General features: G+C 49.9%; 1 protein-coding gene across 6 annotated transcripts in view; it reads left to right on the top strand.

Moving 5' to 3' along the window:
* Positions 1-515: 515 nt before the first annotated feature.
* The window catches only part of LOC101162981 (sodium/calcium exchanger 1), a 24,987-nt gene continuing 9,920 nt past the window's right edge, over positions 516-15,582 (top strand). Inside the window, exons 1-6 of one of the 6 annotated variants that reach the window (XM_023953645.2) lie at positions 516-617; positions 2,634-4,453; positions 12,185-12,291; positions 14,215-14,235; positions 14,352-14,405; positions 14,927-14,995. In XM_023953645.2, the coding sequence (XP_023809413.1) occupies positions 2,658-4,453; positions 12,185-12,291; positions 14,215-14,235; positions 14,352-14,405; positions 14,927-14,995 (2,047 nt within the window). In that variant the 5' untranslated portion in view covers positions 516-617; positions 2,634-2,657. Of the gene's footprint in view, positions 618-1,255; positions 2,072-2,633; positions 4,454-12,184; positions 12,292-12,530; positions 12,632-14,214; positions 14,236-14,351; positions 14,406-14,926; positions 14,996-15,582 lie in introns of those variants that run through there. The other 5 variants (XM_023953646.2, XM_078949130.1, XM_078949131.1 and 2 more) reach the window with 5 other exon arrangements.

Below are 15,582 nucleotides of genomic sequence, written 5' to 3' on the forward strand. Positions count from 1 at the left end.
TACGCCAACTCATATCCGGTCTTTTGGAACCGACATACCCAGAGTAAGCAAGTTCAGGCGGATTTCAGCCAGAGTTCAGGGTTAAAGTCAGGGGAGTTTAAACGGGCCTTCTGGAATACCCCCCAGGTCTCTGTGGTCTACAGTTAGTCTGAAGACCCTGGTCGGTCGGTGTGGAGGTCTACAGGGATCACATTCAACAGACCAACAGAACTTCTCCTTTGAGCATCTTTCTTTTGGATGAAATCAGTTCAGGGCTGCTTCTGCCTCTGGAGTCTGGTGATGGTCAGGATCCTGAATCTTCTGGTCTTCTGAAAGTCTCAGCTGAGGCTTGTCCCATCTGGGGGGGGGGGTGTTCAGGACTCTCTTAGAACAGCATTCCTGTGGGGACGCAGCGCTGGTCGTTATCTCCCCAGCGTGTTGGCAGGTCGAGGGGGTGCTGGATGGCCCCAGGGCCCACACGGCCTTGTATGGCCATGGCCCACTGGGAGAGGCCAGATAAGCGGCGTGCACGCCCCCACGTGCACGACAACCAGCACTTCTGTTAAATTTAGAGCAGATATCAAACGCCGCTCTTCCTCCTGAACACAGTCTTCTCCACGGCAGCAGCAGGAAAAGAGGTGAGTCTTGGGGCTCCAGACGGGAGTCTTGGGGGGATCTGGGGGGCAGGTGTCACTGCCGGGACATGAGGTAATACACATGGTGGAAAGTTGGGAACATTTTGTATTGTGTCAAATGTGGGGGGGTTCTGGAGGTGGCGTGTGTGTGTGTGTGTGTGTGGGGGGGGGGGGGTAGGTTGTTTCAGCTTCATGATTTAGTCTGATCATCTACACTCACCATCCACTCTATCAGGTCCACCTTGCTGGTACCGGGTTGGACCCCTTTAGCCTTCAGAACCGCCTTAATCCTTGGTGGCTGTGATCCAACAAGGTTCTGGAAACATTCCTCAGACTTTGGTCCATGTTGACATGACAGCATCATAGTTGCTGCAGATTTGTCTGCTGCACATCCATGATGCCGGTCTCCCGTTCCGCCACATCCCAAAGGTTCTGTGTTGCAGTGGTTCCTGGTTCTGGGTTCACTGTCCTGCATCTGTTCAGTGCAGCTCAAACACGTCTGCCTATGATGACTGTCACTGTCCAGCTTCTGCAGAGGCTGACGGTCAGCTGGATCGGGTCTGCAGAAGCACATTTGTGACGTATACGCTGGGGGGGGCATACGCTGCCTGCTCTTAGCAAACAAACGGATCCAAGTAGGTCCTGGTTTTCCTCAACTGACCCGGCATCTGGCTCCAAATTGTACAGCTGGTTTGTCTGTAAACTCCTGCAGGAGTTTAGAAATTGTTCTAGGCGTTCTCGCTGAACTAGAACCTCTACAGTTGGAAGAGCTGAGGAGCAGCTGTAGTACAGAGAAACGGGCAGCAGGGGGCAGCAGTGGTTCTGTTACTGGCATCATCCAGCAGGTCAGGTAACCCTTGTGCTATCCTAGGCACGTTAGCATTGGGAGTTGGGTCATCTAGACCCACTAGACAGTGCTCTGAACCTTTGTTCTTCAATGATTTGTGATCTTCACTGGTGTCCATGGATTACATGAAATCTTTCCACCTGTATCCACCTTTGTCATGGTAGGGAGAACACGTCAATGGAAGGGGGGGGGGGGGGGGTCATCTAAGATAGCACAAGGGTTAAAGAATGAAATTCTGGATTTGTCTCCACTCTGAAGTCCGTCTGACTCCATCTGTGGTCCACATGGTCCTCTGAGACGCTCAGATGTTCTGCTGGAGCCCAGAGTCAGAACTGAAGTTCCGTGTTCTGGATCCTCCGTCCTCATGTTCCTCCTGTTCTGTCATGGGCTGTGGAGCTTTCAGAATCCTTCATCCTGGATCAGTCGTACCGGTGCAGCTGACCTTTCAGGAGGTCGGTAAAGTCCAGGATGTCCATCCGGGAAGAAGCATGTGGAAGCCCCCCCCTCCTGGAGCTGGGGGCGGGTTCCTGGCAGGGCTTGAGTTCTCAGCAGAGCTGGCTGCAGCTCTGATCTTCAGCGTCTCGGATGCCGGCTGCTCTCCAGGTTCACGGTAAGATCCGTTCTCCTTCTGATGCTGCAGGGATGAAGCCAGACTTCCAGCAGATCATGGAGGCTTTTTTAAGGAACGCCTTTCGGTCCAGGCCTCCCTTGAGATCTTGTCTCGATTGGACTTCCTGGTGATACTCAGCTCAGTGTTGATAGAGAAGTGTGGAAAAGCTGGAGGAGACTTGTGTTCCCCTCTGCTGCTGTTCTGCATGAACCACTGAGCTGCTTCTGAAGCGAGGTTCTGGTTCTGGTTCTGGTTCTGGTCTGTCTGTCTCTGGGGAGGGGCTCTTTAAGGACCTCTCCACGCTTCTGTTTGGTTTCCTCTCTTCTTGATTGCATTCCTGACGCTCTGGGGGACCTCACCCTCCCCTCCCCTCCCCCGCTCTTGGCAGCGCTCACAGAGCCGTCAAACAGCTTCTGGTTCTCCTCCTGCAGTAACGCCGTCAGAGCCGTTGTACGTTTCCTTTGGTGAACTTCAGGTGCAGGAACATTGTTGATGAAGAAGCAGAAGGTCTGCTCAGATTCGGACAGAAACCAAAACACTGAACTTGTTCTCTGCTCTGCAGGTTGAAGCGAGCTGTGGTGCCACCATGAGCCCACCCAGGACCTCACCGTGGTTCTTCATCCAGGAGCTGCTGCTCGTCTTCGCCTTCATCTCAGTGGAATTTCCTGGTTCTTCTGCAGGAGGATCCAGTCTGAGCGCTCAGTCCAACGATACGGCGGGCAACAAAACCAAATGCGGGGGCAGTACAGAGTGCATGCAGGGTGTGATCCTGTCGGTGTGGAAGCCCGACAACCCAACCTTCAGTGAGCGCCTGGCCAGAGCAACCATCTACTTTTTGGGCCTGATCTACATGTTCCTGGGGGTCTCCATCATTGCCGATCGCTTCATGGCATCCATTGAAGTCATCACCTCTCAAGAAAGAAAGATCACCATCAAGAAACCAAATGGTGAGAAGATCACCACGACGGTCCGCATCTGGAACGAAACCGTCTCCAACCTCACCTTGATGGCGCTGGGCTCATCAGCACCGGAAATCCTGCTGTCGGTCGTTGAGGTTTGTGGTCACGGCTTCCAGGCCGGAGAGCTTGGTCCAAACACCATCGTGGGAAGTGCCGCCTTCAACATGTTTGTGATCATTGGCCTCTGTGTGTCTGTCATCCCTGATGGAGAGACCCGGAAGGTCAAGCACCTGCGAGTCTTCTTCGTCACCGCCTTCTGGAGCGTCTTTGCATACACGTGGCTTTACCTGATCTTGGCTGTCTTCTCTCCAGGTGTTGTTGAGATATGGGAGGGGCTTCTGACGCTCTTCTTCTTCCCGTTCTGCGTCGGGTTTGCATATGTCGCTGACCGCAGGCTTCTCTTCTACAAATATGTGTACAAACGATACCGAGCAGGGAAGAGGAAAGGAGTCATCATTGAAACCGAGGGACAACTGGAGCTACCCCTGAAGGTCGAAGTGGAGACGGACAACAAAATGCTCAACTCTCAAGTCGACAAATTTATGGATGGAGAGTCCAAGGTGGAGGTGAAGGAAGTTGATGAAGATGAGGCCCGCAGAGAGGTCGCCAGGATTCTGAAGGAGCTGAAACAAAAACATCCAGAGAAAGAGATGGAGCAGCTGATGGAACTCGCCAACTACCAAGTTTTAACTCAACAGCAAAAGAGTCGAGCTTTCTATCGGTGTCAGGCGACCAGGATTATGACCGGAGCAGGAAATGTCCTGAAGAAACATGCTACTGACCAGGCCAAGAGGGCCCAGCTCAACATCTGCTCTGAGGTTCCCACCAACAGCTTCTCCTCAAAGGTTTTCTTTGATCCCGGGACTTATCAGTGTCTGGAGAACTGCGGCAGTGTGGCGCTCAACGTGGTTCGCAAAGGAGGAGACTTCACCACCGCCATCGCCGTGGACTACTGGACTGAAGATGGCACTGCCAATGCTGGATCAGACTACAAGTTCACCGAAGGAACCCTGGTGTTCAAACCAGGAGAGACAGAAAAGGAAATCCACGTCGACATCATCGATGACGACATCTTTGAGGAAGACGAGCATTTTCTGGTTCACCTAAGCAACGTGAGGGTCATATCAGGGGGTCCACACTGCCAGGAGACCAACCATGTGGACGCTCTTGCAGGGTTGGGGCTTCCTTGCTCAGCGTCCGTCACCATCTTTGATGACGACCATGCAGGGGTCTTCACTTTTAAGGAGCCGGTGATCACCGTCAGTGAGAGCATCGGTGTGTTGGAGGTGAAGGTGATGCGGACAGCTGGAGCTCGTGGAGCGGTGGTGGTGCCATACAAAACCATCGAGGGGACAGCGAAGGGAGGTGGCGAGGACTTTGAAGACACTCATGGAGCCCTGGAGTTTGAGAACGATGAAGTCCTGTAAGTAACGACCTTCTTTATGAAAGTCCATCCCTGGGTGTGGATAAAGGTGTGGTTCATAGAGAATGACGCCGAAGGTGTAGGAAGTAATCAAACTGTGTTTAAGTAGGAGTCAACCACTGACGAATGGCGATTCTGCTGTGGGGAAGGGACCTATAAGCTACAGCTACACCAGTTACAGCTACAGTTACAGCTACAGCAGCTACAGTTACACTAGTTACAACTACACCAGTTACAGCTTCAGCTACACCAGTTACAGCTACAGTTACAGCTACAGCAGCTACAGTTACACCAGTTACAACTGCAGCTACACCAGTTACAGCTACAGCTACAGTTACACCAGTTACAGCTATAGCTACACAAGTTACAGCTACAGTTACAGCCACAGCAGCTACAGTTACACCAGTTACAACTGCAGCTACACCAGTTACAGCTTCAGCTACACAAGTTACAGCTTCAGCTACACCAGTTACAGCTACAGTTACAGCTACAGCAGCTACAGTTACACCAGTTACAACTGCAGCTACACCAGTTACAGCTTCAGCTACACCAGTTACAGCTTCAGCTACACCAGTTACAGCTACAGTTACAGCTACAGCAGCTACAGTTACACCAGTTACAACTGCAGCTACACCAGTTACAGCTTCAGCTACACCAGTTACAGCTAGAGCTACAGTTACACTAGTTACAGCTACAGCTACACCAGTTACAGCTACACCAGTTACAGCTATAGCTACACAAGTTACAGCTACAGTTACAGCCACAGCAGCTACAGTTACACCAGTTAAAACTGCAGCTACACCAGTTACAGCTTCAGCTACACCAGTTACAGCTACAGCTACAGTTACACTAGTTACAGCTACAGCTACACCAGTTACAGCTACAGTTACAGCTACAGCAGCTACAGTTACACCAGCTACAACTGCAGCTACACCAGTTACAGCTTCCGCTACACCAGTTACAGCTACAGCTACAGTTACACTAGTTACAGCTACAGCTACACCAGTTACAGCTACATCTACAGTTACACTAGTTACAGCTACAGCTACACCAGTTACCGCTACACCAGTTACAGCTATAGCTACAGCTACAGCAGCTACAGCTACACTAGTTACAACTACAGCTACACAAGTTACAGCTACAGCAGCTACGGTTCCACCAGTTACAGCTACAGCTACACCAGTTACAGCTACACCAGTTACAGCTACACCAGTTACAACTGCAGCTACACCAGTTACAGCTTCAGCTACACCAGTTACAGCTTCAGCTACACCAGTTACAGCTACAGTTACAGCTACAGCAGCTACAGTTACACCAGTTACAACTGCAGCTACACCAGTTACAGCTTCAGCTACACCAGTTACAGCTTCAGCTACAGTTACACTAGTTACAGCTACAGCTACACCAGTTACAGCTACACCAGTTACAGCTATAGCTACACAAGTTACAGCTATAGCTACACAAGTTACAGCTACAGTTACAGCTACAGCAGCTACAGTTACACCAGTTACAACTGCAGCTACACCAGTTACAGCTTCAGCTACACCAGTTACAGCTTCAGCTACACCAGTTACAGCTACAGTTACAGCTACAGCAGCTACAGTTACACCAGTTACAACTGCAGCTACACCAGTTACAGCTTCAGCTACACCAGTTACAGCTACAGTTACACTAGTTACAGCTACAGCTACACCAGTTACAGCTACACAAGTTACAGCTATAGCTACACAAGTTACAGCTACAGTTACAGCCACAGCAGCTACAGTTACACCAGTTAAAACTGCAGCTACACCAGTTACAGCTTCAGCTACACCAGTTACAGCTACAGCTACAGTTACACTAGTTACAGCTACAGCTACACCAGTTACAGCTACAGTTACAGCTACAGCAGCTACAGTTACACCAGCTACAACTGCAGCTACACCAGTTACAGCTTCCGCTACACCAGTTACAGCTACAGCTACAGTTACACTAGTTACAGCTACAGCTACACCAGTTACAGCTACATCTACAGTTACACTAGTTACAGCTACAGCTACACCAGTTACAGCTACACCAGTTACAGCTATAGCTACAGCTACAGCAGCTACAGCTACACTAGTTACAACTACAGCTACACAAGTTACAGCTACAGCAGCTACGGTTCCACCAGTTACAGCTACAGCTACACCAGTTACAGCTACACCAGTTACAGCTACACCAGTTACAACTGCAGCTACACCAGTTACAGCTTCAGCTACACCAGTTACAGCTTCAGCTACACCAGTTACAGCTACAGTTACAGCTACAGCAGCTACAGTTACACCAGTTACAACTGCAGCTACACCAGTTACAGCTTCAGCTACACCAGTTACAGCTTCAGCTACAGTTACACTAGTTACAGCTACAGCTACACCAGTTACAGCTACACCAGTTACAGCTATAGCTACACAAGTTACAGCTATAGCTACACAAGTTACAGCTACAGTTACAGCCACAGCAGCTACAGTTACACCAGTTACAACTGCAGCTACACCAGTTACAGCTTCAGCTACACCAGTTACAGTTACAGCTACAGTTACACTAGTTACAGCTACAGCTACACCAGTTACAGCTACAGTTACAGCTACAGCAGCTACAGTTACACCAGTTACAACTGCAGCTACACCAGTTACAGCTTCAGCTACAGTTAAAACTAGTTACAGCTACAGCTACACCAGTTACAGCTACACCAGTTACAGCTATAGCTACACAAGTTACAGCTACAGTTACAGCCACAGCAGCTACAGTTACACCAGTTACAACTGCAGCTACACCAGTTACAGCTTCAGCTACACCAGTTACAGCTACAGCTACAGTTACACTAGTTACAGCTACAGTTACACCAGTTACAGCTACAGTTACACCAGTTACCGCTACAGTTACAGCTACAGCAGCTACAGTTACACCAGTTACAACTGCAGCTACACCAGTTACAGCTTCAGCTACACCAGTTACAGCTACAGCTACAGTTACACTAGTTACAGTTACACCAGTTACAGCTACATCTACAGTTACACTAGTTACAGCTACAGCTACACCAGTTACAGCTATAGCTACACAAGTTACAGCTATAGTTACAGCTACAGCAGCTACGGTTCCACCAGTTACAGCTACAGCTACACAAGTTACAGCTACAGTTACACCCGTTACAGCTACACCAGTAACAGCTTCACCAGTTACAGCTACAGTTACAGCTACAGCAGCTACAGTTACACTAGTTACAGCTACAGCTACACCAGTTACAGCTACAGCTACAGCTGCAGTTATAGCTACAGTAGCACAGCTATAGCTAACGCCAAATAAATACAAATGACAAAATCTACAGGCAACTTTAAATTCTTTTGTATCTTGTTACTTTAACTTTGAAGGTGATCCATTGTTATATCTGACTAGAACCGAAGTGAACACAAAAGCTGCTCCAATCACAAAAGAACTGTGAAATTGTCTAAATGTCAGTTTGCCTCCAACATCCTGCAACCAGACTGATCTACGGCGTCATGGAACCGAACCATCTCCATCACAGTTCAGTCACATGGAACAGACAACTTTATTGTTAAGTTGTCAGGGAAACAGGCAGACCTGCAGTGATTTATTATCATCTTAAATAATGCAGAACGTGTGCATGGCTGGGTTCTCCAATAAAATGCTCTTAGAACAATACTGGAGGAACAGAGAAGGGACTAAAGTTTAGGTTTTTGTCCTCCATAGATATTGTAACGACCCAGCTGGTACGTCACTGTAGCGGGGAAACAAGAGAAGAGCTGCTAATGAATTGGCTTCATTGGACAGCTGTCGGTGCCCCATAAACCGCACGACCCTGGACAGTCTCAGAGAGGAAGCAGTAGGCAGAGAAGCAGATTATACCCATTTGTGTGAACACCACACAAACAGACAAACAGCATGGAGGTCCCTTCTGCTCACAGCCCACTCACTCATGGTGAGGAACTTTACACCCAAGATTCCCCACTTCCCATGAGCCTTAGGAGCTGAAGGTGTGGCTAACCCACAGTTTGCCACAATAAAAGAAATATTAGCGCCACAAATATTGTTTTCCCAAATCTTTATTTCTGTTCTCTGAACTCAGAGATCTAAATGTAACCAGCCAATCACAGACGACCAGGTTCATGAATATTGGTCTGGATTTCATTCAATCAAGTGACTTTAGTCTGTGTGTGTGGGTGTGTTTCTATGTGTTTGTGTGTGTGTGTGTGTGTTTCTGTGTGTGTGGGTGTTTGTGTGTGTGTGTGTGTGTGTTTCTGTGTGTTTGTGGGTTTCTATGTGTTTGTGTTTGTGTGTTTGTCTGTGTGTTTCTGTGTGTGTGAGAGTCTTCCTCTCAAGTCCAGCCTGGTTTGGAGCATCAGTTTCTGCAGAAACTCTGAAGTTTTCAGAGAGATCTTCTTCCATGTTCTCGTGGACGTTCTCCGGTTCTCCAGTTCTCCTGGAACGTCTGTTTCCGCTGCTCTTTCATTTCTGTGCAGAAGAGGCTCCATAAACATCTCTTCCTTATTAGGCTGGCGGCGCTGAGTGTTGCTCTCCAATAAAGCAGACACACTGCAGTCTCCTGTCAGGACTGTGTGTATGGGGGGGTGCAGCTTTTTCCCATCATGCTCTGGGAAATGCTACACTGATTTGTCAGATTCTCCCCCCACCGGCTGTATTTCCTGGCACAGGTGTTTCACCAATGAATGGGGGGGCCCGTACCTTCCCTTCAAGGCCTGGGGTGTGGGCGGAGCTAACCCCATAACCAAAAACCGAAACACAACACGAAGCAGGAGAAAAAAAACGAGCTGCAGAATCCAGCTGGAGGTCTGAATGTCATCTCTGCTCCTGGCAGGAGAACTTCTGCATCTGTCTCACATGGACGTGTTGGTGAAACCCAGAGCAAAGACCCACAGAACCTCCTGCAGAACATCAGTCCGTTAGAGGAACAGGAGAACAGTTTCCATGCTGCACATAGACACACACATGCATATACACACACACACACACACACACACACACACACACACACTGCAGATCCAATCAGACAGGCCAAATGTAGCCTCTGACATCCACAACACAAGCATTCCTTGGACTGATCAACGGATATCCAAAAATCCGACCCTAAAGGCCCGTACACACTGGGACGAATATTCGCCAGGCGTTATTCGCCAGCGTTTTTCGCCATGTTTTTTGTGTTCACACCCAGGCGATTTTCGCTGACGATGAGCCGAGTGAACATGCAATTTCATTCCCTGACATTAGATGGCGCTTAATGTAAACAGAAATACTCCTGTACACAAGGTGGCGCTGCGCAACTTTACGCATCTTAAAGTCGCTTTTCACTCAGAAGAAGAGAGCAAGTATTTATGCGCTTGTCAGAATCAAACAAAGAAAACATGAATATTTCAAGCATCAGTAGCTCCAACTGCTTGGTTCGGGGATATTTTAGAATGTCCGTCATTATTTCTTCGCGACAGTGTAGATGCAACTCAGCGTCTATCTTCTTCGCTGGTATGTGTGCTCAGAAAGGCAGTTTTGTGTTTGAGCGCCCCCAAGTTGTGTTTTACTGTAACTTCAGAAGCTCCAGACACGTTAACAGTTACACGCAGCGCATCAAACCAAAAAAACGAACCCGAGGCGTTTTTTAAAAAGTGACGCTTTGACGCGTGGTGTGCACACTCACATTGGTGCCCTTTGCTTAGTCACGAGGCGTTAAATGTCGGCGAATATCGCGGGCGAAATTCATCCCGGTGTGAACGGGCCTTAACACCAGATCCCGAACGCAGCAGAGGGGGAGGTGCTTTATGTGTATGAACCATTGACTGTATATAGAGAACTAGACTAAACACATATGATGTCACCCATGGAAAATGCTTCACTTCCAGCTCCAGCAACATGAAGCCAATTTTTCCATGATAGCGCCACCGCCGTGCTGGAGCCAGAAGACTCAGTTAACAGTGATTGGTCTGTGTCTGCAATCAGGAGGGAGCTTGTTCAAAGTCCACACCCCTTCCACTGAAAGTGGCTCATAAGAATCTTTTAAAAAAGGTATCAGAGCCAGAACGGTTCTTCTGACTGGTAGAATGACTGAGGGACAGCTGCTTATGTCTCCATAGACGTCTATGGGAATAGAACCATGAGGGGCCCAAGTCAGAGTCTGATTGTCGCGGTCCCAAGCCCAGACAAATCCAAAGGGCTGTGTCAGGACGTTAATCTTTACCAGACCAGATATGCCAGCCGGACCCATGATTTCCATACCGGATCACAAAGACCACCACCGGTGCTGTTCGCCGATAGGGTGCCGGTGGAAATTTGACTACTGTTGGTGGAAGAAGGAGAGGAGGAAAGTCACGAGTGTTGGACTGAGAGGAGAGCCTTTGAATGTTGGAACTATGACAGGAAAAGGTAGAGAGTTAGCTGACATGATGGAGAGGAAGAAGGTAGACGTACTGTGTGTCCAGGTGGACACCAGGTGGACACCAGGTGGACACCAGGTGGAGACCAGGTGGACACCAGGTGGACACCAGGTGGAGACCCGGTGGACACCAGGTGGAGACCAGGTGAAGACCCGGTGGACACCAGGTGGACACCAGGTGGAGACCAGGTGGAGACCAGGTGGAGACCAAGTGGAGACCAGGTGGAGACCCGGTGGACACCAGGTGGACACCAGGTGGACACCAGGTGGAGACCAGGTGGAGACCCGGTGGACAACAGGTGGACACCAGGTGGAGACCCGGTGGACACCAGGTGGAGACCAGGTGGTCACCAGGTGGACACCAGGTGGAGACCAGGTGGTCACCAGGTGGACACCAGGTGGAGACCAGGTGGACACCAGGTGGAGACCAGGTGGACACCAGGTGGACACCAGGTGGAGACCAGGTGGAGACCCGGTGGACAACAGGTGGACACCAGGTGGAGACCAGGTGGACACCAGGTGGAGACCAGGTGGACACCAGGTGGAGACCAGGTGGACACCAGGTGGACACCAGGTGGAGACCAGGTGGAGACCAGGTGGACACCAGGTGGACACCAAGTGGAGACCAGGTGGAGACCCGGTGGACACCAGGTGGACACCAGGTGGACACCAGGTGGAGACCAGGTGGAGACCCGGTGGACAACAGGTGGACACCAGGTGGAGACCCGGTGGACACCAGGTGGAGACCAGGTGGTCACCAGGTGGACACCAGGTGGAGACCAGGTGGTAACCAGGTGGACACCAGGTGGAGACCAGGTGGACACCAGGTGGAGACCAGGTGGAGACCAGGTGGAGACCACTGCAATGGTAGCAAGGCTAGAAGCTCAGGAGTAGGGTTCACATTGCCCTATCATGGTGGAGATGGGAGGAGAAATGGAGGAGGAGTTATCTTAAAGGAGAAGTTTGTTAGGAGTGTTGTGGAGGTAAAAAGATTTTTGAAGTAGTCTACAGGATTTTGTCTTCCTGGAGGTGGCGGCTACTTCCTGTTTGAAACGTGAGGGGGGGGGGGGGTGGATCCCTCAGTCCAGTTCTGTTAGACAGTCAATGATAAGAACTGAGTGTGCTCAGCTGGAAGCAGTTTGAAGCCCTTCCTATCTGGTGAAATCTCCACTGCTGGGATGTTTCCAGTCCGTTCCCTTTCAGATGTTCCTCACCCTGAAGTTCTCTTCATGTCTCTGGGTCTCCTCACCTTCACAGCACCTCCCTTCTCATGTTCTCCTCCTTCTGCAACACTCCTCTTCTTTCTGTTTCAGCAAAACAATTCGAATCAATATAATCGATGACGAAGAGTACGAGAAAAACAAGAACTTCTTCTTAGAGATGGGAGAGCCTCTGCTGCTGGAGATGAGTGAGCGGAAAGGTGGGGGCATCACCTTCCTGTCCTTTGACCCCGCCCACACCCGTGTTAACCTTTAACCTGTGGCTATGGTGCCTCACCTCAAACCCTTGCAGGGAAATGGCCATTCACAAATCTCAAACCAAAGTTTTGGATACCTAGCTGTTCTTTGATCCATGCAGGCAGACGAGGTGATGTTGGCTCCTCCCCCTGTCAGTGTGTCTAAGTGTGTTTGTGAACTAATGCACGACCCCTCCCCACAGGAAGACCATAGCTTTAAGAATAATGGACCGTGAGGAGTACGATAAGAAGGCCAGCTTCTGCGTGGAGCTGCAGGAGCCGTTCTGGAACAGCAGATGGACAGGTGTGATGAGACACCTTCACCTGTCTGACCTCTGACCTGTTCTGGTTCTCTTGCTCCTGCTGCTGACTCTTTGCTGCTTCTTATTTCATGGCTGCATTAGCTACTCTCAATCTGCATTCCTCAGTTTGAAAGTTCCAAAGCCTACCTGGCGTGGTGGCAGGGCCAAACCGCCGTAAGCAGGACGGTGAGGCTGGTTGCCGTCTTGAGGAGTCAGGACCCCGCCCTTAACGCAAACGTGTTCTGATGTCGATTCACGTCAACTTCTATCAACATGACCGACCTTACAGGAAAGCCTCAGTCACATGCAGCTAACCGGGGATTGACCCGTGTGGGTTCTGCAGGTTTTTGCGTTGTCACAGAGTAGAGCGGCTGCATCTCAGGTGTGTCCTTCAGTTCCTTTGAGACTCGTACGACCACCTCAATGGACATCCTTAAAATGGAACGTACCATTGTGGTGCGTGTGGTAACTGCATTGTGAAGTATTGGTAAGGATAATGGTAGTTGACTGACGGGTGATGCTGTCGTACGGCGTCCTTATGTCAGACTCTAGTTGTTAGTAAGATGTGAGGACGGCGTAGGACGTCCTCACAAAATACACTCTGATTGTCTCATTTCCAACAGTCAGGCTGCAGCGAGGAGTAACGGCTTCCTTGTTCAGTCTGCAGGATTTGTGGGGGGAAACGATGAAACATCCGTATCACACCCCTGCGCTTCACTTCCTTCCCCCTCACCTGTTGTAGAAGTGTCCACCTATCGCCTGCAGCACGCCCCTTACAATAAGGCATGAACATTTTCTCTCTGCGGGTTCACAGAGCGCTCCACGACCTTGATATGCCGTACCGGTGGGGACAGATGGGAATAAGGCTTAAGAGAGAGAAAGGAAGCTAAGGAAACAAAAGACAAGCTGCAGGATTTTCAAAATAAAAGTCAGAATTCTTAATTCTGCAGGCAAACTTGTCACCCTGTGCCTTTCTTAACAATAAACAGAGGTGGAGCTGCCCAGCTCCCCAAAATACAGGTTGAGTTGCAACCAAACTCTTCCAGGTTTGCTACCCTGACCCTAGACGATGTCCCAAAGCCTTCACGCCTGCTGCCCTCATTGTGGAGTCGCACCTCAGACCAGCTTCTACCAGCAGAGCGTGGGAGCATGGCCGTCCGCTATGCTAGGCTACGTCTTTGGGAGGCCTGTCAGAAAAGCCAACACTGAGGTCTCTGTCTCCTTTGATCAACTGGTCCAGTTAACCCGGAGCTGCAAGAGTTCCTGAAGGGACAACGGTTCTGATGTTGGGGGGTTGGACCTAGTTTATCAGAACCAGATTGATAGGATCAACATGAGGCTGGACTGGGAGAGGTCAGACAGGGAGACTCATTGGGATCTAGAATGCGTTGTGCACACTGTAGTGAGTCCTAAGTTTATGACTAACACAACTTTGGACTAACCAATGAGTGTTGGGCGGGTTCAGAACAGGACAGTTCAGGTCCGGTTTGTGTTGTGTTGTCCATTCTGTGCAGACGTCAACACGCTTCTCTTTCTTCATCCTGACCTCCATGTTTGTGTTTCATGTCTGTTCTCATCTCCTCAGCTGTGTTGCTTCAGGAAGTCGGTAAGCGGCTTCATTTACTTCCTTCTTGTCTTTTCTTCTCAAATGCGACTGACTTCCTGTATTTTAAGATAAAAATGTTCTAATTTTTGGACCCTCTGTTGGGTGTTTGGCTGCAGGTGAATTTGTGAAGACCGGTAAGAAAACTCGGACCCTTCTTGAGCGGCTGGACGGTAGAACACCTGAGTGCTTTAAATGTTTGACACTTGAATTAACCGCATGATCATGTTGCCCCACTTTAACATCACTGCAAGGCGTCTGACGGGACCGGCTGCTCGCCACTGCAGCCGGGCAGCCGTCCAGACCAGCTTGGGTTCGGCACCATCATTTAAATGTTGTCACTTTGTCTCAGTCCCATAGGACCTTTGGGGGTTCTCCTCCAGGAAAATGAAAGCTTCTATTTTAAGCAGAAAAAAAGTTGAAAGAATGAATGAGCGTGAGCTTTATAGAGCAGCAGTGACACCAGGAGAGCATGGCTGACTGACGGCCCCCAGAGGACAGTCACCTCCACTGAGCATGCTCTGTTGCTGACGATGCCACTGACTGTGTAACCGCTGTTGGTCACATTGGTGTCTGTCTTGAAGGAAAACCTTCTCCACAGGTCTGAACTGGTCACTTGGGTTTGTCCACAACGTCTTTACTCAGAAGAGGTCCTGAAATGTTTGCTGTGTCTCCAAACTGTTCACCTGTTCAGGTAAAGACATCTACAGGAAGGTCCAGAGACGAGACCGCCCCGCCCCCTCCAGCATCATCACCATCACAGGTTTGACCATCATGTCTCTGCACACCTGTCTGTCCATCCATCATCCATCCATCCATCCATCCATCCACCCATCCATCCATCCATCCACCCATCCATCCATCCATCCCTCCTTCCATCCATCCATCCATCTTTCCATCCATTCCTCCTTCCATCCATCCTTCCATCCATCCTTCCACCCATCCGTCCATCCTTCCACCCATCCATCCATCCATCCCTCCTTCCATCCATCCATCCATCTTTCCACCCATCCATCCATCCATCCATCCATCTTTCCATCCATTCCTCCTTCCATCCATCCTTCCATCCATCCTTCCACCCATCCGTCCATCCTTCCACCCATCCATCCATCCATCCCTCCTTCCATCCATCCATCCATCTTTCCACCCATCCATCCATCCGTCCATCCATCTTTCCATCCATTCCTCCTTCCATCCATCCTTCCACCCATCCGTCCATCCTTCCACCCATCCATCCATCCATCCCTCCTTCCATCCATCCATCCATCTTTCCACCCGTCCATCCATCCGTCCATCCATCTTTCCATCCATTCCTCCTTCCATCCATCCTTCCATCCATCCATCCATCCA

This window comes from Oryzias latipes, chromosome 1 (assembly GCF_053564925.1).
Source record: "Oryzias latipes strain Hd-rR chromosome 1, Olatipes_Hd-rR_3.1".
Lineage (NCBI taxonomy): Eukaryota > Metazoa > Chordata > Actinopteri > Beloniformes > Adrianichthyidae > Oryzias > Oryzias latipes.